Source organism: Molothrus aeneus, chromosome 2, assembly GCF_037042795.1.
Source record: "Molothrus aeneus isolate 106 chromosome 2, BPBGC_Maene_1.0, whole genome shotgun sequence".
Lineage (NCBI taxonomy): Eukaryota > Metazoa > Chordata > Aves > Passeriformes > Icteridae > Molothrus > Molothrus aeneus.
The window spans coordinates 5114081-5141576 of NC_089647.1; the positions used below are offsets into that span (position 1 = coordinate 5114081).

The following is a 27496-nucleotide window of genomic DNA, read 5'->3' on the forward strand; positions in this document are numbered from 1 at the left end:
TTGCTTGCATGTGAGGAGAGATGTGATCTTTCAGACACTACTATCATTATTAGAGCATAGAGGGACCTCATCTTTGTTCTAAGTTTTGCCTGAGAAGTCTAGTTTTTGTTTTTATTTTCTATTTTCTGCTGCTTTTACACCTCATCCACTCCTCTAGAATTGTCCAGTGTGCCTGCAGCAACCCTCTGCAGATGCTACCCTGTGGCTGCCAAATGAAGGAAGAGCAGCTTTTACTCAGTGGTTATTCTGATTTGTGCCTGGCTCTGGTGTTTGGGATAATTTTTTGTCTTTCAGTATTTGCAGGGAAGAATGTGGCTGCAAATATGTGATGGGAAGGAGGTTTGTTTCCTCCTGAAGCAGTGGGGAAAGCTATCTGAGACTACCCTGAGCAGCATGGGGTAGTTTAGGGGAGGCAAAGGGCTGATCTCCAAGAGGTTTGTCACCTCTTCTCACCAGCCTGCCCCTGTTAAGCTATTGTCACCCTTCTCATCTGCATCCCCTTGTTTTTTTAGGCTGGCTTGTTTTTGGGGGAGGGTGTAGGGAGGAGGGAGGTGAATGTGAGGAAGGATTTTGCTGTGTGTCAAATGCCTAATAGCTGCTCTAGCAGATCCACTGGGATACATTGCTGAAAGCATCCTAATGATCTCAGTGTAATGGATTTGAGCCTTGGAAGGCCGCTTGCTGGGAAGGGGATCTCAGAGCTTTGTGCTTGGCTCCTGGAGGTTGAGGGCTGGGCTCCTGGCAGCAGACAGGGCAGGCAGCAGGAGCTGCCTCAGAATCACAGAATCAATTAGGCTGGAAAAGCCCTCTGAGGTCCTGGAGCCCAGCCTGTGACTGAACACCACCATGTCAACCAGACCATGGCACTGAGTGCTGTGTCCAGTGGCACTCAGACACCTTCAGGGGTGGTGACTCCATCAGCTCCCTGGGCAGCCCATTCCAATGTTTCATCACCCTCTTCAGGGTACCCATCCCTCTGTGAGGAAGCGTCAGAGAGGAGCCGTATGCAGGGCTTTGGTGTGGCACAGAAATGACTCAGTGGGAGGCTTGGCCAAGCACCAACTCCTGCTGTTACCTCAGAAATGTAGATTACCAGTGGCTGCAGTTGTGTGGGTGCCAACTAAGTCCCTGAAGAGATGTATTTTGAGGAAAGGGTAATTTTCCTTACAGAGATATCTGGGTGATGGTGGAAGAGGGAGATGTGCAGAGGAGCATGACCATAACTGATACCAGCAGCCTCTAAACCTGGCTGCTGATGGCACATTTTGGAGAGATGTGCTGGGGGAATGTGGCTCCCACCCCAGCTGCAGGAGCAGCGCCCGCTTCTGCTGCCCCCATTCCTCCAACCACTGCTGGTCCTGAGGTGGCATCAAGCAGCCTTCTCCTCCTGGTGGTGGCCTGGGAAAGAGGGGGCTGTTTCTTACCTGCAAAAATTACAGGATCAAGGGTCACTTGAGAAAGGAAGGTTCCAGTCCTGGAATGTACCAGTGGAGCCACGAAGACCCCCTGCAATATAGTTGGGGATGATGAAGAAGGGGTAGAAATGAGGGTGGGAGACAGCAGGAGTAGAATTTTCCAGTGGATGGACAGATGTAAAAGAAATGCATGTACGTGATCTTAAAAGTGCTGCAGTAGAGATTCTCCATAGTTACTGGGGTGATCAGCATCATTTTCTAAATCATCCTCCGTATGTGGATGCGAATCTTGAGTGTGGGTAGGGTGAAGTGAGGCTTCTGGGGAAGTGTGCTAGTGGGAGGCTAAAAATAAATTATCAAAAGAAAGAATTGAGAAATTAACAAAGCTAAACGGATGTATGCAGCTCTAAGAAAAGGGTGTCATATTTGAAAGCATATTTTTGAAAATCCATTTGCTTAGTCATCTTACAGATAACTTAGCTATTTTTGCCTTCTTTGCTCTGATGACACTTCACTGTCTATATAATAGGTTTAGCATCTGCATTCTTTTCTAGTGTAAAGGGAAAATATATCTGCTAATTTTGAGTTGGCTCTGTAGAATTGCTTTACCTCTTGGCTGTGAAATAAATAAGATACTGGTCCTAAAGCTATTTTAAAGAGAATAGTTGGCATTATTTTCCTTCTAACTCATCTTTTTAACTCATCTGCCATGTCTGCAATCGAATTTGAATAGAGAATATATACCCTTGTTATTTCATGTGTAATAATAACTGTGCCCTGAACTGCTCCAGACATTAAAGTGATGATGTTTGGGTTCAGCACAGTAATCTACTGGGGAATGAATGCAAGATCAAGGGCATTTGCAGGTTTTTATTTCTTTGTGTTTGCAGGGGCTGTGGCACTGCTAGTGGGTTGCTCACAAATGGTGTCTTAGATTACCTCTTCTGCAGGCAGCAGGATTTGCATCTTGCCATTCCTATTTGATCTGCAAGTGGTGATGAGAGCTGTGTACTTGAATTCAGATTTTTTTGAGTAGCAGTCTGCAGTCATTAGGGCAGCACTTAGACCCCAGAGGCTTTTTCCATGTTTTCATCCTGTTTCAGTAACCGTGTCTCTTGTTATCTTGTTCCTGAATATTTTCTCTAGTAAGAGGATGCTGTTTGTTGCAGCTGTTAAACCTCAAATGTCTTGAATCTCCCTTAGGGAAGAGAGGGGAGAGTTCCTGAGGTTTCTGTGTAAGCAGACTATAGAAACACCTACATGTCTTTCCCAAATATACAGCCAGGAGGTATTATTGGTACTGTCCTAACCAGGTGATGGAATCTGGCTGCTTCGGCCTGTGATTCCTCCCTCTTGCTGGCTCGCTGTGTTGAAGGGGTTTAGTAAGGAAACGGGGATAACAAGGATTCTTTGGGGTTTTTTTCTTTTTTTTTTTCTTTTTTTTTGGCATGCAGTGGTACTGGATGGCTCTGGTTGCTTTTGTCAGAGCAGTGTAGCTAGGAGGTGTCAAAGGAAATTATGGATGTTTGTTCGGTTTCCTGGCTGGATGTACCATGTGGGTTTTGGAGAAATGTGCATTGAATAAACATTGGATAAATCTCCTAGGACTAGCACAGCCTGGGAGTGGTGTTGGGAGCTGTGCTTATCTTCATGGCAGGATTTAAAAAGAAACGTTTGTATGAGAAGGGTTTTGCACCCTGTGTTTGGTTCCCATCGGTTCAGTGATTTGTGATGTTGCTCCGTCTGTTCCCTTTAAGGCCAGCTGGCCAACCTTAGGAGAGGATTAGCTGAGTAAAATTCTCCAAAGCCTATATTGCTGTCAGAATCCTTTCTTTCCCCCTCTTTCACAGTGCCAGAGGCCAACCCCAGCCCAGGTGTGACCACTGCCACATTTAAAACCTTGGGGCCAACCCCTGGGATTGCTGGAGCCCCTTGGGAGACAGGCTGTGCCCCATCACTGGGTGGCTGTGGGTGTGAGGGCATGGCCCAGGCAGAGCCAGGGGGCATGGACACTGCCAGGATGGGTGGGAGCTCTGTCCCAGGTGGTGAAGCTTGGTGCCCAAGCCTTGCCTCAGGAGCTTGTGCAGGACATTTAATTTTGCCTGCAGCTCAGGAGGTGACATTTCACAGCTGTGCTAATGGGTGCAACCCATGCCAAGCACCAGTCTGCTGCTGCTGTGAAGTGAGGAGGGGGATGGCCTCAGCAGCTCCTTTGGCGTTGCAGTCCCAGCTTCCTGGCCCTGCAGCCCTCCCTTCTCCCTGTCTTTTTGTGGTCTCCTCCAGCTGTGTCAGTCCCCGGCAGATCTGGAGCGTGTGTGGTGTTTTGGTGCAGCTGCTGGATCTGTTCAGCTTGCATCAATCGGTCGCTGTTAAGGCTTATAATCAGTGTAAAAATCTCTGGGGTGCAGCTATTTGCAGGAAAAAAACAACCCACTGCACCCTTCCAGACTTGCATCAAACAAGAGTATTATTCTCATTAATTGAATTCCTCTAGAGTCTGATAACTTAGGCATGTTGAAATCAGATAAATAAAACCCTCCCTCCCTGGTAGCTGTGTAAGCCTTTCCTTAACTCCCTGATCAGAGGGGACTAGGCTTTGCTAAGTAAGTAGCTGAAGATGAAAACTTCTGCATACGTCTGCTCATTGGGGAGTGTAGGCAGGAGGATGCTCAGAGTGGTGTATTTAGGAAAGGTCTACCTCATCCCCCACTCTTCCTTTTCTCAGTTCATTGGGAAAGGTAATTTTGTTTAGTGACAAATGCTGTTTAGTTAGTCACCCTCAAACACATCATCTGTGTCTAGAAACTGGGATTCTGCTTTCTTTCAGACCTTCAGATACACCTGCAGCCCTACGAAGAGGCAAGTCTGCTCTTTCTGAAGTCAGGGTGTATGGCCTTTGGAGCATCTCTGGGGCTGTGCTGCCCCATCCATCTTGTGGATGCTCAGATGGGTTGCTCTGGGAGGCAGAAGGGCGTTTGGACCGGTGCCCGAGGTGTGGTGTGGCTGAGCTGATTCTGTAATCCTGAAAAAATCCAACTTGCAGCTTTTCCCAGACTCCATACATCAAATGAGACTTGCATTAAGTTAAGGTCGTGTCCCTTTCTGTGTTGCATCTCTCGTGTGTAGTTCTTGTCCTGGTGCTGAAGGCTGGGGCCCCTCTTGTTCAGCAGATGCTGTTGGTTAGTCCAGAGTCATTCGTCATTCCTCCCTGTGCCTGGGTCACCCATGCCATAGGGAGGTACCTGCCTTGCCAGCCAGCATGTTGCATTGGATTTTCAGTCAGCACTGCTCCTCCCCTTCATGGTCTTTCTGTTTTTCTCCTCCTCTGCCACTCCTGCTGCTGCTTTTTTTGTGCACCCTGGATTTGGATTTCCCCCGTTCTCTTTTTATCAGTATTTCTGCCCCATAGCTGTTTACACCACCAATGCAGTGGCATCTCCCCTCATCCCCAGTGTACTTTTTCTGCCCTCTCTCCCATCTCCAGCCCCACCATTTGCTGCTTCTGCTCCTGCTGTCATGCAGTGGTGTGAGGCTGGCATGAGTCCTCTGACCATGCTGACCTCCCTGTCTCAGAGCTTGGCCTCTCCCCTCTCTGCCTTGTCTCTTGTCAGCTCTTAATTTTTGCTTTACTGAATGCTGATAGTGGTATTGACCCCCAAGCTTGGATAGGCCCTTCTTCATCTTCAGATTTGCTTTTTGAACTGTAGCAACTTTATGAAGAGAGCTGGCATCCAAATGTTGGTCTGTCTTCACCTGTTGGTTTTCTCTATCCTGCTTTCCTTCTCCATGCTTTTCACAAAGGTAGAGTTTCTAACCTTTCTGCTTTTCTTAAGGGTCCCAACTAATTTTCCCTTGTCTCTGTAATATTTTTCCTGCTCAGAGCCTCTCTCCTTCAATGCAAAGCTGCTTTATCCCCTCCTCCTCCAGCAGCTGGTGTGTCCTCTGCAAGCCCCATGGGATGCTCTGTCTGGAGCTTTTGCCTCCCAGCTCTCTGCCAGTTTAGTCTGTCTCTGTGATTTACTTCACAAGGGCTTTCTTAATAGCCCCCACTGCTCTCCATCTTGGTTGTGATCAAATGCTACCTTTCTTGACATTGTAATTGACCTTGCACTGACTAGTTTTGGTCTCTTCCTTGAGTGATTTCCTCTAAGTTCTGTTGTCTTTGTCTTTTCCTGCCTCTGACAGAGCTTTTCTTAGGACCTCATGAATTTACCCTGTATACCAGCTTCAGGGTTTGTTTTTGTGTGGCTACAAGGGGTCTATTCTATGACCTCAGAGCCCCTGCTGCTTTGTAATTTTGTCCACTCCTAAAACGTGGAGTGGCCTCTCTCTGCTGGTGTTACAGGCTCCTATTTCTGTTCAATTCAAAATTCTAACCTCTGTCTCTGGTGCTTACTTACATGCATGTGCACGCACCTGGCTCTTTCTGCTTAAGGAATGTAAGCTGCAGCATTACCTAGCTATCTCTGCCTCTGAAATTCGTTGAGGTTTGTTTTTTTTTTTTTTTTGTCTGCTGGTTCCCCTGAACTCTCAAATTAGTTCCTCCTCCTCCTCTGCTGTGCCAAATGCAAGATGCGTGTCTTCTCTTTTAAAGCCCTTCTACCTTTTCTTTCTAGTGCTCCTTCCCTCTGTGGTTTTTTGATTCCCAGCCTCTGCCTCTCATTGTGTTTCCTCAGGCTGGGTTCTCAGAGAAAGAGGCCTTATCTGATCATGCTGCCTCTGCCACCCCTTTCCAGATAACCTGGAAGCCCTTTGGCCAATTTTACGCAAATTTGACAGGAGCAGAGAGCTCGGTTGTAAACAAGTTCCTGCAAGCCTTGTGAAGAGTAGGTGGCTGAGTCAGGGCAGTGGCAGGGCACTGAAGGAGACCCTTTTCTTCAAGGGCCTCAGCAGTGCCTCCAAATGACTGTGCCAGCTGTAGGAGAAGCTCCAGCTGGAGCTTGCAGTCAAGTCATTAGTCTCAGAGACAGCCTCCCTCCTAAAGGCACGGGAAGCTAGGCTTCATTAAGTCTGCTGCTCTTAGGGTTGCTTGCTGAAAGTGGTGGCTTGGAGCCCTTTTATTTTACTCTGTGTGATAAGGAGTGACCTGCAGTGAGCATTTCTTCACTTGCTGTCTTTGCTTAAGGCCTGCTAGAGAGCTGCCATCAGGGTCTCCCAGCAGACAGAGACCTTGGCACTTGCTCCCACTCTGCTCTCCTTCCCTGCCTTCTCTTGACCCATCTGCTGGCTGGCTGAAGGTGCCTGAGCTGGTGCAATATCCCCACCCATTTAAAGGGTTGTTTGCCCCTGTCCCCCAAAGAAAAAGATGTTCCTGCTCTCTTGGTGAAAACTCTTTTCCTTGGGTCATTCTTTTTTCAGCTCATGTAGAGGTCAAGCATGGGGAGAGGAGTGTGTGTATTTTGCTAGGAATAAAATGAGTGGGAAGGCAAGACTGCTTTTTTGCTGTGACAGCTGCTACCTAGATCAGCTTAACTGCATTGTGAAACCACATTTTTAAACTGAATCTCCTGGGATGAGGGTGTTTTTACCACCTTTTCTCTGTAGCTGGTGCAGTGAGGTTGTTTTGCGTAGGTGCTTGGTGCTGAGCTAAGGTAACTGAGTCTACAGCAGTGGTGAAAATGCAGTTTTGGAGAGTCTTTCACAGAAAAGTTGAGGTTGGAAGGAACCTTTGGAGATCATCTGGTCCGAGCCCCTTGCAGGTTGCTTAGGATCATGTCCAGATAACTTTGAATATCTCCAGGGCAGAGACTCCACAAACTCTTGGAGCAGCCTGTGCCAGTGTGCAGTTACCCCTCACTGTTGTGTGTTGGTTTTGTTTGTTTGTTTGATATAAAAAGTGTTTTCCTGTGCTTTCCAGCTGGTCAGTTTCCCCAGTTTCCCCTGGTGCATGGGCTTGTTCCTCCTCAGGGAGGAGAATTGCATGATCGTCCTTCTTACTCACTGATAGTAGTACTGTGCCTAAAAGGAATGACTGTACCTTTCTCCCTGCAAGAAATAGTAACATAAATGCTTCTGCATCCCTTTGTTTTGTTTTGTTTTGTTCTGTTTTCCTTTCCAAATGCCAGAAAGCTCCCGTCCTCCCATTTGAAATGAGAGCCTTGGTAGTTTGGTGACAACTGCTGATAGTCTGTGTAGCATGTCAAACTAATAAATTATAGTGTATGCAGACAAGGAGTTCTAACATCTTAATTAGCAATAAAAGGGAGCAGGTAGCTGAAGAATCTCCCTGGATCTTTGTCTGTCTTTCAGGGATGCTGTCTGACTGAAGCACAGAAGTTTTGAGAGGCAGCATCTTGCTGCTGCTTAGTGAACAGGGAAGAATCCAGATGAATTTGTGGGGAGAAAATGGAAACTGTATGGCTGTACTTCATATTCCTGTGATCCTTTATGGTGGGGTGGGAAAACTATCTTGGAGAAATGCCTGATTTTAGCCAGTACACTGACTTTGGGGATAAGTCAGTTTGCTGTTTACCTGAAAACTCTTCGTGCTGAAGGAGTACAAGATGGCAGCTTTGCCTTGCAAATTGAATGTTCTCTCCTGCTAATGGTCGTGGCTGAGGGGCACAAATGTTTCTTCAGCATGGTGGAAGGAAGAGGGAGAGATTGCCTTGGCTGCATTCTTTTCTAGATATTACATTTTAGATATTTTTTTTGTGTTATTTCTGCAGAGCTCCCCACCAAGGAGGTGGGGAGCAGGTGCAGACCCATGCCTAGGGATGCAGCAGGAGTGCTGGAGGAATGGTGTGCCCTGGGAGGTAGGAAGGAATGTGCAGCAGGGCACTTTGTCATCAGCTCTTCCAGCCTGTCAATATTTAACAGATTGCTGTTCAGTTTCTCTCTCTAGAAGGTAATCAATTCAGGGTTAAGCAATTAATAAATGGCTGCCCGAGGTTTCCAGTTTAGAGGTTGGAAAGGAGATGCTCCAGCCCTGCCCAGAAGGACAAAGATGCAAGTAAAGGTTGTAGAGAAAAATAAGGGTGCTGAACTCCTAAGTGTCACCCTTACCAATGCAAGGGAAAATCTGGAGTCACTTGGAGAAAGGGGAAGGGCAGGAAACCAAATAAGCAACTTCAAGGAGTATGGAAAGATGGGCCAAAACACTGGTGTTTCTCTTTGGAGATGGAGGGAGGCACTTGCATGTCTGTCCTTCCTCCCTGTGTTTTAATGAAAGAGAACGAGAAGCTTTGTTTTTCTTTAGGAAAAATAAATTTGAGGGAAGGTAAGAAAGCAGGCTCTCCATGCATCAGATCTATTTTAAGAGAGGGAATTCCTTTAATGAAAGCATGGGTAATAAATGCTGTTTCCTTTTGGCAAGGATAATGTGAAGGTGAGATTTGGGACTCCACACTCTTTTCTCCTGGGAGAGTATTTAAGCATCTGGGATGTTATGAGGTGAATTACAGCAATAATAGGGACGTTCTGTTTTTTGATATTGGAAGGGATCGCAGAGCACACAGGAAAACGAAAAAAGAAGTGACATTAAAACGTTATTGACTGTGAAACAAAATGAAGTTTCTTATTGTCTGAGAGTGAGTGATAGCACAGGGAATAATGTTTGACAATTCTTCGAGTGACCCTAGACGTTGAACATGTAGGACTTGAAGACTAAAGAAGGATAATAAAAAGAAATACAGGGGCTGGAGGGCATAATGAACTATGCCAGAAATTTCCTGCCTAGCTTTGATGCTCAAGACAATTTCATTTCACCCCCTCCTCTTGATAGGCTGGGAGCACATACCAGCCAAGGATTCAGCAGTCTAAAATGCTTCATAGTGTTGGTGCTCATAGCTTTGGTACTAAAATGGCAGTGCTGAGTCTTTTAGAGGTTTGGGAGCAGTACTAGAGACACCAGGGTAAATGGTGTGTCCTTACATGTATTTTAAGAGCTAGCTACGAGAACAGAAGGAAAAGCACACATAGGAATCTTCGGAGACTTCAATTTTTGTACAGGTCTGCACTATAACTTACAGGGAGTACATGTGGTGACAGCTTCAGTACTCAGGCTGGGGTTGCCCTAATGAAGCCATCACTGCTTTTCATTGGAAAATATAAAAGTAGGCATTGCCTTGGGCATTCCAGCAGGCTGCTGTAAATGCTGCTTTGTATTGTACTGCTTAACCAGACCTGGAACCAGCAGCAGTGATACAAGTCACTAGGGCACGGATTCAGTGGGCTGTGAGGAAGGAGAAACTCCTAAGGATAAGGCACGAGGAGCGGTGCAAGTCAGAAGTACTGCGTGGGCAATCCAACACTTCCTGCCTGCATGCTCCCAATATAAGCATAATCTGCCAGGGAGCTTCTGCTCTGTTCTTCCCTTAGTGATAAGAGTAGCAGTGGTACTGGATGGGAAGAACATGCTGATCTGGGAGATGGGAAAGGGCTGCAAAGGTCGTGTGCTGACCTTGGAGGAAGAGAAACAGTTGATTAGATGTTTCACAGGACAAACTCTACCTTAGGTACAGAAAAGAGCCAGCATTCTGTGGGGTTGGTCAAAACTTTGGTGAATACAGGGATTGCGGGTTATAAGGGATTCTTTTTTCTCATCATCTTGGCAGGATGGTAATACAACTGCAGTAAGCAGTAGGTGTGTTGCACAAAGATATTTGAGTCCCCAACCTTATGCCTCTGAAGCAGCAGGGCAGCAGCTCAGTCTGTCCCTCGTGCACCAGCATGTGTTGTTACCTTTTACATCCAGGTACATCCTGTGCCACCAAGTGCTTCAAAGCCCTTGTGAAGTAAGGAGGCTGAGCACCACGAGCTCCAGAGCTCAGGGGTGTGTGTGCAGAAGGACTGCCCAGCCATTCCCCTGCCTTTGGTTATTATGGGTATTGCTTTTTTTTCTGGCCACAGGCGTGTCTGGCTGGCTTCTGGATGCTGAGTACTTCGACTTCTCAAAGTAAAGCTGTACTAGATGAAAGAGTAGTTTCAGGCTTCTGTGCAGCAAAGTAACTTTAAATATACTTTCTGGTGGGATGATTGAGAATGATAGAACTGTAAGAGCAGGGAGATCTTGTGTCATGCATCCCCTGGGGCAGGTTCATCTCTGCCTTATGGTATCCTTGAAGAAAGTAAGTGTCTATTAGAGGAAGCTGTAGTGTAAGATGCCTCAGTCTCTCACAGAGCAGTCTCTGTGGTGCCTCACTTTCCTAGCTTCTGGGAAATGGAGCATTTAGCTAGCTCCCATGACCGGTCTGAAGTCCAAGCCTATTGTTTCTTGTCTTCACAGTGTCCAGTGTAGATAATGAATTATTACTTCATCCTTTCAGCATTTTTAGAAGTTTAAAGGTTGTAGTAATACAGCAACCTTGATCTGTGGCTCAAGAAATATGCTGTTCTAAGGTGGTGTTTAAACTAGCATATTTTAATATGCCTAATTGTAGAACAGGGAAGGAGCAGTTAGAGGAATGTGACATCCATATAGGATGTAGTTTGCTTAAAAAACAGGGGGGGAAGAAATCACAAGGGCAGATCACATTGCACACTGTGCATCTGCAGAATACCAATGCCACACTGGGGGAAATAAGGAAGTCTTCTGTCAATATAAGGGCCAGATCTGAGAAGAACCAAAGGATGTAAAATGGCTCTGATCTTGGCGAGGGGGTCGGATGTCTGACTGGATGCATATTTATAGCAGAGGTACAAGACCTCTTTTACAGTCAGAACTTTGGAAGCTAGTCACAGGCCACAGCAATCTATGGTGATTAAAAGAAATGCCATCTCTTTCATATTTATTGAAAACATTTTCCTTAAAAGACAGTAAACATCTGCTGTGGAAGTGAGCGGCTGTGAGACGGAGCGGCGAGCAGAGACGGGGGAAGGCAGTGGTGTTGGAAGAACAAAGAGCTTCACTGGCAGCTCCTGTCTACTTTGCCCATGCTTTGATATTTCCCCACTGATTCTGATATTTCCATACCAATTATTGTATAAATTGCTCCTGGCTGACCTCGCCACTTAGCCATCCTTAGTTGGCTCAGTAGTGGGAAGAATTCAAATGAGGAGTGAATATGAGTTGGTTTAGGAAAGATGGTCCATGTGCTGAGAGTGGTGGGATGGTGGCAGGAGTGGAGGAAGGGGAGGATAGGGGATCAGGCGTCCTTTTGCTTGCACCATTTAAACATTAAAGCAAAAGGGTGGAGGATGGGGACAGAGTTGTTCTGCAGGTGGCTCCAGCCAGCCTTTCAGTACACTGAGCTCTCTTGGCATGAGAAAAAACACCCCAAGAAAACACTGGATTTTCTCAGAATGAGGCTTTACTGTATTGGGGGAATGGTGGGGGCTTACCACATGTTTTCTTCTGATAGCATTGTTTTTATCCATCTGGCAGCAGGTTGCAGTGTATGGAGATTGTTCCTGCTGTGACTCATTTATGCAAAAATTAAGCTCAAACCTAATTTTTGGTTGTGTACCTTAACAGGAGACTTCACAGAATAGCAGGTGTGTGTTGCTAAAAGGTTTTCTCTGCTTTGGTGTTGCCTGGTGGGGCAGAGTGTCTCCCTCAGAGATTTTATTAGTCTTCAGCCCATGGCAAAAAAAAATGATGGCTGCTTGGGAAGTGGCTGGACAATGGTGAGCTTGGAAGAGCCTTCCTGAATTAGTGTTTTGTGGGTGTCAGCCCTGCTGTGGAGTCCAGAGGAAAAGCAGGGACTAAGTGATGGGCTGGGTTTGGCAAGAGGTGTCTACAAGCTCTGTGGGTGACAGAAGGGAGAGAGGAAGGGCCATCCCCTGGGAAGCCTTGTGCATAAGTGAGACTGAAAAATTAATCTGATTTAAGAGGGAATATGAGCTTGGAGGATGCTAACTGTCCCTGAGTAATTCACTGGCAGCAGAGGCCTGTGCAGGGCTCAGAGCTGCTGCTTTGGGGCAGGGGAGTCTGAGCACTGAGAAGAGGTGACGCCACAGCCTGCAGGACACGGGGAGCAGCAGGAGGAAGTCTGCTGGCACCTGCCTCACCTTAGATGACACCATGCCATGCACTGGAGTGCAGTGGCCAGCTGGTGGGTGGTCAGCCTGAGCTCCTGCAGGTCCCCTCAGACCTGCAGGAGGGCAGCAGTGGCCACAGCCTGTGGTGCACTTGCACCTGCTCTTGGGTTGAGCTTGCCCAGAGCATCTCTGCAGCTCAGAATTAGACTCTTTAGCATAACTGCCCTTTAGCACTTATGTCTGAATTGCCTTCATTACTGGGGACTTTCTGCCAGGTCCTGTGGTCTGCTGCAGATGCTGATTTGTCATAGCCAAGTAGGATTTATGCACGCTCTCCTTCCCTGAATAGGGGCACAAGCTCCCACGGCAGTTCTGAGGATGTTTTGAGGGAACCAGTTCAGATGTTCAGAGCAGAAATAGTCATGCTCTTAGAGAAGAAGCTGAAATGGTCCCTTTTTTAGCTTCTGTTGTAGTATAACCAAGGCAGAGTCTGCAGACCCACGTTGTTGAAGAGTACAGTCTGCAATGGCATGGATTGTGAAGGGGCATGAGGACAGCTGTACCAGTTCAGAGCAAATCCTGCACCTTGCTCAGCATCGTGCCTCAAAAAGCTGTAGGCAGGTAGCTGTGCAATTGTAGCTTGTTTTGGGAGCCTTAGGAACATGATGTGATTTACCTGTTTAGTAGCCCTCTTCCATGGGCTTGTCCCACTCATAGTTTGACCCATGTAAATTTTTCCATACCCACAGTATCCTTTGGCAAGGGCATCCACAGGTCTGCTGTGTTCAGCTGCATAAACTGCCTCCCTTGTTATAAATCTGGATCTGACCAGTCTCAGTTGATGGCCCTTGGTATTTAAACTAGAAGAGATGGTCAAGGGTCAAATTCTTGACCATCTTTGCCATGGCATATATATTTGTGAAAAAACCTTTACCAGATCCCCTTCAAGTCACCTTTGTTTCCCTCCAGACTCCATTATTTCTGACAGAGAGGCCATTCCCTAGTGTTTATCATCATTGTTGTTCCTCTCTTGACACTTTTTCAGGAGTGCCTGTAAGTTGAACAAACAATAGCAGCAGCAACAAAGCCCAGATGTGTGCTGCGTATTTGTGAAAGCGAAAGGGATCTCCTTGGAAATGTTCTTTGCCTAATAACTGTAGTCAAAGCCACAAAGTAATTTTTAAAGGAAATTTAGGATTAATATTGTCAGTTATTGACAAATAGTACTTTAGAGATTCTCAGTGAAGGAAAACTTCTGTAAAGCTGCAGGGGTAGAAATATCCCCTCAAACCATGTAATCCTTTTGGTGTTCATCAGTGTTAGCCCTGGTGCTTATAGAAGATACCTATACCAAAAAGATATGTATATCATGACTTTTTTAGTTGCTGCCTAGTGATTAAAGACCCAGGATAATACTCAAAAGAGCTCAAGTTTCTCCTTCACATTAAATGACTACTGGCAGTGATTATTGATATCGAAGATAACTTGGTGCAACTGCTGCAGTGCTTTTGGATGTGGTACAGACATATGGTCTGAGATGGAGAGAATATTTGTGCAAGAGGCTCTTCATCATTCTGTCATGAGTTTTTATTTGTTCTTTTGAGCTGTCAGTGCTGTGGCAGAGTTTTTGTGTGCTCAGGCATCCTTTTATTACACCCACCTGTCCCTTGCAATACGCCTTGAGTCAATGTTCTCAGCTAAAATTTTGCACACATGTTCTTGTGAAAGGGACCTGTAGGTCCACCTCTTTCCCAGAAGGTAAATGTTTGGCACTTTCTGAAATGGGGCCTCTTCAAAGTACTTCAAATCAGGCACCTGAAATGACCAGTTGTGTGTGGAAAGCCTGAGCTCTGCATGTGTCTCTGTGGAAAGGTCAGATCTTGCCAAAATCATGAGATTGCTCTGAGGGTACAGATTTTGCAAAGACACCATGTACTCAGAAGCTGAGCTGCAGCACTGCTGGGGGAGATGCCTGGCTGGCAGGGATGCTTGATGCTCCTTTTTTTGCTCCTTTCTTTCTTGGAGAGGCATTGAAATCCTGGCTGTGATGTGACAAGGGAGACTTGAATGACTGTGTGACTCTGACATTGCACTTTTCTCTTGCCTTTCCTGTGCTTTTCAGAGCTGTTTCCCGTGACATTTGCAGTGGCCCTGCTGGGAGAGCTGGCGTAGGGCAAGTGCAGGGACTGGGCATCTGAGGTTCCTGGGTCTTGCGCTGTCCCTTGCTGCTTCAGTCTCATCACCTGGCTGCACTGCCCCCTCTTGCCACTGCTCTTGTCCCCTGTGCACCTCCAGGGCTTGGGAGGTGGGTTAGCTGAGAGCTGCCTGGCTGTTGTTTGGCTTGCCCCTGGCTCAGAAGGCTGGCAACAATAGCCCTGAGCCAAAGGGGATAAGGGTCAGGGGATGGCTTCCTCCTTATCACATGGGATTTGCTGTCTTTTGGAAAAAAAACAGATGCACAAACCTGCAATTTGTTATTAATTTTTAAGTAGCACTTGGCTCACTACCTCCTCCCTATCAGCCCTTGTGCTGTCAGTAAATTATATTGGATTTGCAATTAAAAGCCAGCTGTGCCAGTGCAGTACCAGCCAAATGCCACCATCACTGTCTCCTGGGTGTCCTAGGGAAGGTGTGGAGCACACAGCTCCTCCTGTAGTGAGCTCTTCTCTCACTTCAAGAGGGCATGATAAGAGTTTAAATGGGATCTCAGACACGTTATTTTTGTTAATCAGAGCACTTGCTCCCTAAGAAATGAAGTTCTCTTCTTAATACTGTGTATCATGGATATAGCAATTCCCAGAGCTTGCAAAATGCCAAACATCATGCAAAAGGTTTGAGCACAACATGTACTGCTGGATGTCTGCCTCAGGCTGATTGTTTTTCTTCTTTCCTTTCTTGATTAAAATAGTTTTAGAGAAGTACTTCTGCTGTTTGGGATTTTTTTGAAGTGTTGAAAAGCATTTGTGCCCACCCGTGTTGGAGCAGGAATTTGCAGCCAGGCACAGGGAACAGCACTGAGGATGTGCTGCTCCTTGCTCCTCTGGAGATGCAACCTGTTCATCGTTCATCCAACTTCTGAGCCTTCGTGTCTCACCTCTGGGACAGCAACCTGGTGCAAGTTGTAGCAGAAGCCTGACTGTTCTGTCTTCTATCCATACTGGAGCTGGGCAGGACTTTTTCTGCACTGTTTTCTTCTGTCCCTCAGCTTCTGGAGCCAGAATGGGAAGCAAGGAGCTCTTTGGCTCTCAACTCTCTCACTTTTGGCTGCTTTAGGAAGGTGCAGCAACCCAGTGCAAGGGAAGATAGAAGAGGAGGAATGTAGAAAGTGAGTCTCTTCAGAACCTGAAGGAGGACTCCAGGTTAGAGTTACAGTGAAGGTCCTAAAAGCCACTGGGAAGGGAAGAAGGAAGCCCATGTCAGTGCTGGCTGTGAGGATGGTGAGATTTGACATCTACCAAAAATTTGTGCTGTGGGTCCCCAGGGTTGTGGTCTTCCAGTGAGCTTTGGAAAGTCAGATACCTATCTCTGATAAAATACTATTTTTTAACTAGATAGCTGGAAAACTCTTATGTAAAAAAATCCAGCACCGTGTTAAAAGACTGATAAACAAAGTGGTGCACTTAGCTGAGAAATAACTGATGGAGTGTTGTGTGTGGAGCTTTTAATTCCTACCACTGCATATTTGCCTTGTGGTGCAATTTTAATTGTCATTGCAGGTGGGATATGTGTGTGCTGTAGCAAGGCTAAATGTGCATACAGAAATTGGATTATGAGCTGTCTTTAGGTGTGTAATAAAGATCTTGTCCTTCCTGCTGCTTTGAAAACAGTTCACTTCAAAGGCTGTAATATTTGCTTTGTCCTTTGGCCTTTGTGGGGTGAGAGAAGAGGCTGCCTGCACCGTAGATGTGTTAGTTGTCTCTAGCAGTATCTTTCCCCAGGATGAAGAGGTTGGTACAGCAAACAGTGGGGGAGCGCTTGCCTCTGTTGTTCCTCTCCCTGTTTGTTTCAAATGTGCTAGCTTTCCCCGTCCTCCCCTTAAATCACATTATTTCATAAAGAGTAAAAAGAAACATAATTTGGAGCAGCAGCAAGCTGAGCCCAAGTTAATAGTTTGAATTGCACTCCATCTGTTCAGCTGCATGCCCTGATGGATGTGCTGAACCCATTTTTCACAATTTGTTTTAAGCTGCTAAGAACCATCTCTCCTGGCTCCAGTCCAGGCTGGCTGTGGTGAAAAACTTCGTTTCTGGACATCGATGTTCAGAGGGCGGGATTGAATCAATAAACCCCACATTCAAGGCTACCTCTTCACCTGCAGGATGCCACTTTTTGAAAGCTTAAATTCTTCTCTGGACTTGAGCATTGTTATTGAAAATTAGTGAGCGGGGGGGAACCCCCAACATACAGACGCACAGAGAGGATGAAATTTGCAAACGTGATTATGCAGGACCTGCTTTAAATCGGCTTATTGCTGTTTTATGATGGCAAGCAAGCAGTCACAGAAGCCAGGGTGATTGGCCTTGCCATGTGTGCATGCTGCTGGTAACTCAATAACCGATGAACACCCACCGTGGTCTCCAGACCTCGAGCCTTTGATGTAGCAACAAACAAGATAGATTGCTGTAATTTATCTGGCCCCTGGAGGGCTGTGCTGGTAATGTGCCATGAGCCCAAGGGCCAGCCATCCATAATCTGTGTAAAAATCCGGCGGATCGCAGTCGCCGTGCTGCGGGGCTGGCTTTGTTTGGTGCCTTTGCGCGTGTACAGCGCAGGGCACTGGGCCCTGACTCCAGAGCCAGGGGCACTGAGCCTTACTGGAAAGTGCCCACTCCCTTCCATTAACTTTAATTGGGTTTGTTATGTGCTAAATGCACACCTTTCAAATTGGCTTGGGAAGGCAGTGCTGGAAATCTGATATTTCTCTGTGGGCCTTTACAAGTGTAAGAGAGAATGGAGAAGGTGTGCTGGGTTTGGGGAAAAAGAAGGGGGTTTTGTACTAGCTGAAGCCTCTGGCTGGTTTGCTGATGGAGGATGAGTGCCTGGGGCATTGGAGTTGGGTGGCCCAGGTGCCAAAGGAGAGGGAGTGTAGCCCCCTGGCTTCTCTCCATGGGGTGATGAGAGTTGGAAAGTAAAAGTACTGAAAACAAAGGCCTGTCACCTTGAGTTGCTGATTTGTTACTGCGTGGTGCATTGCCCTTTCACGCCTGGCTTCTTACCGCTTCCAAACAAGGGGTTCATGTTACCTCAGAGCTGCTTCTTTCGTGGGGTGCTTTTTAAAACACTTCATTGAGTCAGCGAGAATTCTGCAGTGTGACTCGGGCAGTGCTGTGCCAGAGCCTGATGTGCCGGATGTAAAACAGGGTGTGAGGGCTTGCTTTGTCCAGCATGGAAGGGCAGGGACATATCTGGGTGCAGGTGTGGGGATTGCCTGCTGGTCAGTAACGCTGAGCTCCTCTCCTCCCACAGGCATGGCACTGGCCCAGCGGCAAGTGACAGTGCAGGAGGGCCCCCTGTACCGCACGGAGGGCTCCCACGTCACCCTGTGGTGCAAGGTGAGCGGCTACCAGGGCCCGGCGGAGCAGAACTTCCAGTGGTCCATCTACCTGCCCTCGGCCCCCGAGCGGGAGGTGCAGATCGTCAGCACCGTGGACCCCTCGTTCCCCTACGCCATCTACACGCAGCGCGTGCGCGGCCGCGGCATCTTCGTGGAGCGGCTGCAGGGGGACGCCGTGCTGCTGCACATCACCGAGCTGCAGGAGCGCGACGCCGGCCAGTACGAGTGCCACACGCCCAACACCGACGAGAGGTACTTCGGCAGCTACAGCGCCAAGATGAACCTCGTGGGTAAGCTGTGCTGCTCGCGGCGCGGCTGGGCCCCTGGGGTGCTGCAGTTCGTTTTAGGGGTCCCCGGGGGGCCCCCCTAAGCTGTATGCTCGCTGGTAGCAGCAGGCAGGCAAGGAGACTCCACACGGCTTCAGAGGGTGCTAATGGGATGAGGATTTTTTGGGGGTCCCACCCCCGGGAGCAGCATGGTTTCTGAGGGAGAAGGAGGGAGGGGGGGAGAGAGAGAGCCTAGGGAGAAAAGGGCCAAGCTGGTCTCCCTCACACAGCCTAACAGGGAGATTCAAAGTGGGCACAGAGTAAGACTTGGCCCATTGGGATTACAGATCCGTGATACTTCAGGGGAGGATCACAGGCTTGGAATAAACCCTACATTTTGGAGGGGTGAGACAGAGCATGCCATTTAACTAAAATGTAACTCTACAATGGGGCGTGAGACCCTTCCACCCAGTATGTGCAGTGTGGTCTGCTTAGGCTGTCAGATAAAAATCCTGTGAGGGAGAACTGGAGCAGGGAGAGCAGGTGACACAGTGGTGGGAATTGCAGAAGATCACGGTATAGAGACACAGGAAATAGTGAGCTTTCTTCAGTAATAAGGCCTTTATGAAAATGAGACTCCAGGCAGCACGGCTGGGCAGAGGAACGTTTGAAGCCATGGCTGAAAGCAGAACTGAGACTGATTTACAGAGAGGGAAGGGGCCAGGGAGTCTGTGTAGATGGCACAAGTCACAGACCAGAGAGCTGCCTGCCAAAGGTGGTGAAATAACTGAGCAGGGAAGAGAGGAGTAGTAATGAGCAGCACATAAAAGGGAACAGGAGAGATGGTCATCTTCAGGCTCTTCCAGCGGTGCTGAGTACATCCTGAAAACACTGAGCAGATTGAGCTGTCTATAGATGAGTGTGGAGAAGCTGGTTTGGGATTTTTTTTTTTTGGTTTGCGTTAGAAAAATCGAAAACAGGTACTTTTAAAATCTGGAGTATTTCCATGGCACCTCTTTGACTAGAAGATTTGACCTTTTCAAGCTTCAGCTTGCTTTCTGTATCTCAAAGCTCAAAGCAGTATTTGAAGTGTCTAACTCAGCTAACAGCCGTCATATTTAGCTTCCATCCAACTCTTTGGCTGAAAGACCTCTAAAAGAGCTCCTATACAACACAAAACCCCTCTAGCAAATTCAAGCCCACAGACAGCAAGCAGGCTTGCTTTGCTTAGGAGGTGTCTGTGAGGCTGCAGCTTGGAAACCACTTTGACATTATCCAGCCCGTGGTGGTGTTGCTAGTTCAGGCTGTGTTGACACAAGAAATCCAGGGTGAAAGGAGCCAGGATATGATTTCAATCACAATAGCCTTCCTTCAGGTTGAGCTTCTTGCCTCCAGCTTTCATGGCCTTGGCTTTTTTCCTTCAGAGGTGCAAGCCCAGCCACTGTCCCAGGTGAAGCTCCACAGCATGGGTGTAAGTGCTTATTTAGGTGCCTTTTTTGCCATCTGATGTCCATGAGTGGTTGGGGGTAGATGCCTGAGTATTCTATTTTTCATCTGTAGGTCTGTAATTTGCTTTAGGTCTCCAGATTTGCAGTTCCCACTGCAGTTCAAACAAGGCTGAGTCAGCACTGCTTTTGTTAAGTCACCTTGGGGAGTGAAACCCATTGAAACCAACACCCACTGAAAAAACGTGCCTGGGGGCAGGGTGGGGATGGATGGATTCTGGTGGCTCTGCCAAAGAGCTGGAGCTGAGCACAGTCAGCATATCCAGTGGCTGGGCAGTGGGAAGCTCTCCCAAGAGTCTGGGGAGCCAAAGCTGGGTTGATCTGTTTTTACTCTGTCCTTCCCTTTCCACAGCTACAAACCAGTAAGATCTGGGAGTCTGTAGACACCCATGAACAGTGCTTGGAGGACATTGGCTTTGGGGCTTACATGTGTCAGAGATACTCAAGAAAATTGATCTAGAGTAACTTCTAGTGGATTTGTTAAATCACATTATGCCCCTTCGTGGATGCTTGCGGTCAGGATTTTGGGCCCTAATTTGGTTTAGCTTAATTCATTTCTGAAAATTCACTTTGGAAATGGCTTAGGGTCACTTGCATTTTGAACATGAGCATCTGTGTACATTCCCTTCTGTGGGCTAGCCAAACTCTTGACAGAAACTGCATTTTTCAGAGTGCTCCCAGCAATGACCTGTAGACAGAATGCCCTTACAGAGAGCCTTCCTTCTGCCTCTCATTCATGGGAAGTGGTGCTGACTTCAACTTTGAAGGACCCTGAAATCCTTTTGGGGAAATGAGCTCCTCTCTGCAGACCTGGGCAGATCACAGATCTGTTTTCCTGTCTCAACTCTAGGTTGGGGGGTTTCAGGCTGGTTTTGTTTCTGCAGACAGTATGCAAGAAGAGGTGCAGAAGAGAGTTACTGTTCTCATTTTCTCAGAAAAAGAACCAAACTTTTTCGTTCATCCAGTTATGAATTTTTAATTGACTCATTAGATTGAGTGGCTCTTTTCTGGCAGCAGCAAAGCCTGAAGGGAGACAGGTTTGTTAGCATCTCTATTCTCTCCACTTATGTGTGAAGTGGATGGCTTTGAAGCAGTGTTGATTTTAGGCTTGCTGCGCTGGGACCTTGGAATTGTTGTGTCCCATGGTTTGAGGAAAGAGCTGAAGGACGAGTTTCTCCTCTTTTCCACCTTCATGATACAGCCCTGTGCAGGGGAGCTGCATGGGACACTGGTGCAGCAGGACATGGGGCTGCTGTCTGCACTGGGGCATTTCAGCTTGCAGCAGAGCAGCTGGGATGTGTTCTGCTCCTGCCATCTGAGCATTGTTGAAGGCTGTGTCTCCAGGGCTCTGAGCCTGCTAAAAAATAATCTTGTCAGCTTCAGAGACATGCCAGTTTGGCTTGAAAGTACACTTCTCTCCACCTCATGAACAGCAAGCATGGTTAGTTGTCCCTCTGCCATTATTAATGTCACTGCTCCAGATTTCTTTTCCCTCACTGAGACTTTGGCCACAGTCTAGTACTGCTTTGAGGACCTGATGTCTGTGATGGCCTGGAGTAAGAAGTGCTCCCCAGGCACTCTGTGGGACTCTTATCTGAATTTTAGGCATGCAACACAAGTGCTAATCTCACTGAAGCTAGGAATGAGGCCAGTCATGTGGTTCAAAGGCCTTCTGCCATGCAGCATGTGTATCGAGGCTTAATCTTCTTCAACCAGTCTTCAATTGCTTCAAAAACAAGCTTTTCTGTATCCTACTGCTCCTCTTCTCATCCCCCTCTGAGCTGCATCTTTGGGATGATGGAGTTATGCCTGGGCTGTGAGATGTGTTAGGAGAAGAATTTAGGACATCTCAGGTGCTTGAGGAGGTGGGGTAAAAAAAAAAAGAAGGGGTGCAGCTCTTCAGGATGTTGTGGAGCCATGGCCTTGTGACTGATTTATGAGAAAGGATTAGCCCATGTACAAAGTCCACAACTCTGTTGTTTACCTTCAGATTTTAGTTCCCTGAGACTGACACAAAATTGCTGAGGCTAGTTAGTTCATGCTCCTTTACTCAGGGTGGCGGGAAAATATTTTGAAAGATCTCATGAGTTGTCTGCCACCCATTTAACACCAGACTCACTGCCTAAGGTAGATATCCAGGTAATATCTGCCATCAGAAGACAGAAAAATAGAAATCTAGAAAGCGGTCCATCTTTGTTGAAATTAAGTGCATAGTTCTCTGTGTTGATTAGAGAGAGATCCTACATGTTAGACTCAAGCTAGGCACTAGTGGCTGTAAACTTGGCTGCTTTTGGACTCTTGCCCTATCAGACTTCTGAGCAACTGGTGGGACTTTTGACTTTGTGGTTGAATTGGGAAGACACTTGAGCGTGCAGCAGAGTGTGCTGTACAAAATTTAAATTAGGATGATTAAATCGTGGATCTGGGGACAATGCACACAGTTGTGTTGCGGTCCTGCTTGTTGCTGGCTGTATGTACTTTTTTAAGAAGTTAAGAGACAGCAAAGAATTTGCAGGTGAAGGAAAGCAGCATCTCAGGAGCACAGCATCACCACTGACAAGACAGCAGTATTTTCCAAGTTGCCATTGGAATTATCCCTTTTCTTAACTCTTGAAATATGGGCAGAAGAGGAGGTTTCTGTGCAGTAATTTAGCTGGTGAAGCTGCAGGAGTGCTGTGCAAATTGAGGTGGTGGTTTGTGCTTCTCCTGTTGATGGGTAAACTTGTGTTTTGCTGCAGGGTAGAATTGAGCACATGGCAGTTCCTTCAAAGAGCGTGAGTCACTGCAAATTTGTACTCCACTGTATCTCTGCGATGAATTGTTTGTGTGCCTGTACCCTCACTTAGATAACAGTGAAGAGGCCCAGGTCTAACCTCTTCAGAAGTTTCAGACTTTTATCTCAGTGTTTTTTCATCTGTGCTCCCAAAAATGTTGAGATCTTTTTCAGAGTAAGTGATTTGAGGGAAGAAATCAAGCTTTGAGGTTTTTCTTAAACAGGTAGCGATAGAGCGGGAGGAAAGGTTTCAAAGCACTTGAGGAGGTGGCAGGTCTTTTAGTCTTTATTTTGGGGGAAGCAGCTGTACAGCATCAATCCTAAACAAGTTAAAGCAAAAAAATGAAAGGGGATTGGATGGGAGGAGACCACAGTCCCCATGGTACCACAGACTGGGAAGAAGCAATGTCAGTGCAGACTTGAGAAACAAGGAGCGCTCAAACACAGCTGCCTTTGCAGTGGGCAGGGGCTGCTGTGGAGCTGGTGGTAGTGCCTACAGGGATGGTGACCAGGACCTTCTTCCAGCCAGGCTTAGGTCACAGAGGGCAGAGAGGTTTCATGCTGGTTAGGTGCTATTCAGTGGCTGCCCTGTCAGCCTGGTCACTCTTTTGCTCTCTGCTGTTTCTCACTGGTCTCTTCCTGCCTGGCTGGGTTGTTGCCTTGGCCTCTGCCCTGTTCTCCTGCATCCTGCATTACCTGTGATGGCTCCCTGGGGCTCTGTTGTGGTGTTTTGGCTGGTAGCCCCATTGTGGTGGAGTTTCTACACCGTGCCAAGCTTGGGAGTGGTGGAGGGCAAGGGCATTGATGGGTGAAGAGCCATCTGCATCTCTGCCTGAGGTCAGGGCTGGCTGTGGCTCTGTGTGGTGGGGTCTTGTCTCCTAATGCTGAGCTGCCCAGGGCACTTGCAGCTCTCTGCAGAGCAGGACTCAGTCTGTGGGCACTCAGACCATGCCTTTAGGAGTTTATCTTTAGGATGCTCTGTGCCCTGCAGCTGTGGCATGTAACTGTGTGGCCGCTTGCAAGCCTGTGGCTGGGACAGGGAGGACACACGTAGGGTGTGTCTGAGAGGCTTTGGTGGCATGGGAGGTGGAAGAAAAGCGTCTGGCCTGCATAAACCTAGCACTGGAAAGAAGGGAGCTGTGTGTGTCTCAGACAAGCCTTCAAGAGAAGAAAGCAGGTCTCTTTTGTTGAACTTGCCACCAAAAAACCTCCAGAATCTCTCTGCTGAGAGCGAAAGAGTGTGTAGCAGGCAAGAAAAAAAAAAAAAAAAAAAGAACTTTTATTATCCCATACCAGCTGCTGCTGCTTGTTGCCAGCAGCTTCCCTTCTTCTTCGTCAAGTGCTGCCATACGTGATGTGTCTCAACACAGAGCAGAGGGAGAAAGTCACGTCACAGTTTGGATTTGGGAGAGCACAGTCTGCTCCTGGCAGCCTGGATGAGAGCAGGCACTTCTCTCCCTGTGGGGCACATGGTCCGGGGTGGCTGCTGGTTTATTCCTGCTGTCAGCAGGGCTGAAGGTGGCTTTGCTTGAGGCAGGTGTCGAGGAGAGAGATGGCAGTCTCAGAGACAAGGACCTACCAGTTTTGATAGAAGTCTTTGGGGGCTCTTCTTTCTGTGCTGCATTTTTCTTCTTTCTCTTCACCTGAGAGACAGGGAAAAGTGTTTGTCACTGTACTTGAGTGAGCAGCTTGTGTCCTGGGGAGACCAGGCTTTTTGCAGATGAGCAACAGCAGGGCAAAAATCGAAATAAGCAGTTCAGCCTGTCCTGGAAGGTTGCAAAGGCTTCATCTCCGGAGGCTTTCAGGACCTGACAGGATCAAGCTCTGAGTGGCCTTGTCTGACCTTACAGCTGACCCTGCTTGACCCTGTAGCTGCACTACAGACCCCCAAGGTCCTTTCCATCCTGAATTGTCCTGTGATGAGGTACTTGGCTGCACTGCAGGAAGGAACCACTGTTAGGCAGCATTTTGGAGGGTTGGTGCTAAATAAAGTAGTTTGGAGGGTCAGAGCTAAATAATGCCATAACATTGATAATCTCAACCAGGTGAGAACGCCAAGGACTGATTTTACTGATCCCCAGATTCCATTTTTTTTTCTGGCATATTTTTTATATTTCATATTGTTCTTATTTCTCTCGTGAGGTTGCAGGAGTTCATCTCCATTGCTCTGCTCTGGTGTTTGAAGGTGGAACTTGGAAATCCTAAGCACAGATGTCCTAATCTCCCTTAGTCTGTCTCGGCAGCTTGGCTACCTCCATAACACATGTGTGTGCCTTATCTGGCTAAGCTGTGTGAGTTAACCAAAGTGAGCTGCAGGATTGGTGTTGTGTGTGTGAATTGCATTCATCTTCGCCTGTTTGGGCTGTGCTTGTTGCAGTAATTAGCTCCCCAGAGGAGCAAAATGTCCTTCACTTTCAAATTACCCTTTAGCTGGCATTAAAAAGGGATTTAAAAAAAAAATCAAATGCCTTCTTATAGTGGCCCTTTGCATCTAGACACAGGGTATTTTGTTCTTACTGTCCTCCTTTATATGCCTAATTCTCTCTGTAGTAACCTTCACAAAATAATTGACCTATGCTCCTCTGCTTTTTCTTTCTGTTCCTGCTATGGATGGAAAAGAAATATTTGTCTGTTAATGGGGAAGGAGTGGGGAGGGGTAAACATATTTACCTCTGCCAGTTCCTGTGGCCAGGGCCTGGGGAATTGCACCTGGTTTGAGATGCTACAGGCATTCAGCCCTGTGATGCTGCCAACTTGCTGCATGTCCCTGGATATGGCACAATCCATCTCCCTCCCCATTTTCCAGCTGGTAAAATTAGGGATAATAGCACACAAGCCTTTCACAAAGTCTATGCTAAATAATTGTGATGGGCTTTGAGCTCCTCAGATAGCGGGAGTTAAAAACAAAGGCTTATATTTCAGCTCTGCCTGGTAATAATGCTGAATAGGATTCATCTCCTGTCCTGCTTAGTCATTTCTGCTATCTTGGAAGTGTAGCTGCCTGAGCTCACCCAGTTTTCCCCTGGCAGAAGCTGTGAGGCTGATAGGCACTGCCAGACTGGGGGGCCGCTGATCCGCAGCGCCGTGGGCAGGTACGTGGGAGCCCGGCACAGGCAACCCTGTGCTCTAGTCATCTACAATCTGGCAGTGAATTCCATGGGCTGGTTATTCCTAGTGCTTCCTAAACCACTCTTTTGTAGACAGCAGTCAGGTTAGAGCTGATGGCTTATGACAGAAATCTCTGTGTGTGCCCTCGCATAGGGGGACAGGGCTCACTCCTTTTGTGTGTCTTTATCTCATCCCATGTTACTGTGTTTCCCTGCTAAACACTTCCAGTTATTCCTGTTTCGTTGCAGTATGCCATCTCCTATTCTTTCCTGTTGAAATTGCTTGCCTGGTCTTTTCTTTCTTATTGTTGTATTACATTGCATTACTTCTGTACCTCTGAATGTGCAGGAGGAATGGAACAAATGGTGGGCAGTCTATGCCTAAAAAATGGGCAATCCATTGTATCCACTCCTTGGTTTCTTTCTTCAGTTTATTCTTCCCCTCCCTCGCCTCTCTGCCCTGTCCCTCAAAACCTCAAGCAGCTTGGTGGCATGACATGCTTTGTGGGAAGGGCTCTCAGTTGGGGATCTGATACTCTCTTATTTTTATGCCATCCACCTACCCATTTCTCAAAAACCTGGCATTAGACGCATTTGGAACACATCACTGTATTCCATATGTTTTTCCTATATTGTCCCCTTTGAGGCAGAGGTACTTTTTTTAAATTTAGCGAGCATGTGGAGAACAATTACAATGAGAATATGTGTCCTTTTTTGGACATACCTGTACGCTTGTGCCGATGCATTCATTGTAAGAAAAAAATGTATTCTTAAAAGCCATTTCTAAAAATGTAAATTAATTCAGCCTCAGGCAATTGCACGGCCCTCTGCTCACAGATCTAGGCTTGTCTCTAAAATGAGCCCTCTTGTTTCCAGACTTTCTACATCCCTTCCTTGTCAGGAAGGCAGGTGTGGAACCCTGAATGCTGACTTGCCTTCAGACTGTAAAGAGCTGCAGTGTTTTGCTTGGGTGGCTTTCTGTGCAGCGCTGAGCCTGAATTGTAACATCAGGACAGTCAGCTAAAATGATCTTTGAAAACTAAGCAGCCTTTCCTGAAAAAGCCTCTTTTCTGAGGGCTCTGAGTCGTGCCCTCCAGTCTGCTCTCGAGCCGTGTCTGGCTCCTCTCAGGCATCCCTCAGGGTGATGGAAATGTGCCACTTGCTTTTTGCTGAGCCCTGTGCCTCCTCAGTGTCAGTGAGGCTGCAGGGCTTGGGGTCCTCTGCTGCCCTGAAAGGAATTGCTGAAAACACAACCCTGCTCAGGCTATGTCTTCTTTTTGCTTCTCCTGCTGACTCTTCCCATGTGCTTTGCCCAGTTCCTGGTAAAATGAGGTATTTGGTAATCATAATTGTTGTGTTTTATAGGATGCCTTTCAGTACGTCCCCCAGAGTAGAGGGATTGGTGACATAAGTTGTGTGTATTGGCATAATGTGCTGAGAGAGGTAAAGGATGCAAAGGTTTTTAAGTAGGAAAAAAGAATCAATCAGAGAACTTGGTGCATTTGAAGACCAGCTCTACCACAAGTGGGTTACTCAGCATCTTGGGTTCAAGCCTGGGGTAAAAGGTTGTCTAATGTTGGAAACAGTTTAGTGCTATCTCCCATCCTGAATTCAACATTTCCTCCTGATGTTGTCTAGGCAGTCCCAAACCCTTTTTTCTCCCCCCACAAATTACTACTTTTTTCACTACATGCAAAACTAAGAGAAGCTCTGAAATATAAGAAAAAAAATTACTGCACACAAAAGGAGAGCCAGAAGGAGCTGGGCTGGGTTTCATGAGCAGGTGGTGGAGCCAGCAGGCTGCAAAGTGGGATGGACAGAGCCTGGTACCTGCCTCCTACCTCCTGTGCGCTCGGCAGCTTTCCAGGGGCTGGAGGGGAGCTCAGGGACACCCATCTCTTCTTCCACCTGCACCTCCCCACCAGTGCTGGGTACTGAGCAGCCAGCACGGCCTGG

At 47.3% G+C, this 27496-nt stretch overlaps 1 protein-coding gene across 2 annotated transcripts in view; it reads left to right on the forward strand.

Moving 5' to 3' along the window:
* IGSF3 (immunoglobulin superfamily member 3) overlaps nucleotides 1-27496 on the forward strand; it is a 93915-nt gene that overhangs the window by 8846 nt on the left and 57573 nt on the right. For both annotated transcript variants that reach the window (XM_066571904.1, XM_066571905.1), the window contains exon 2: nucleotides 17802-18179. In XM_066571904.1, coding sequence (XP_066428001.1) covers nucleotides 17802-18179 — 378 coding nt within the window. The remainder of the gene's footprint in view (nucleotides 1-17801; nucleotides 18180-27496) is intronic.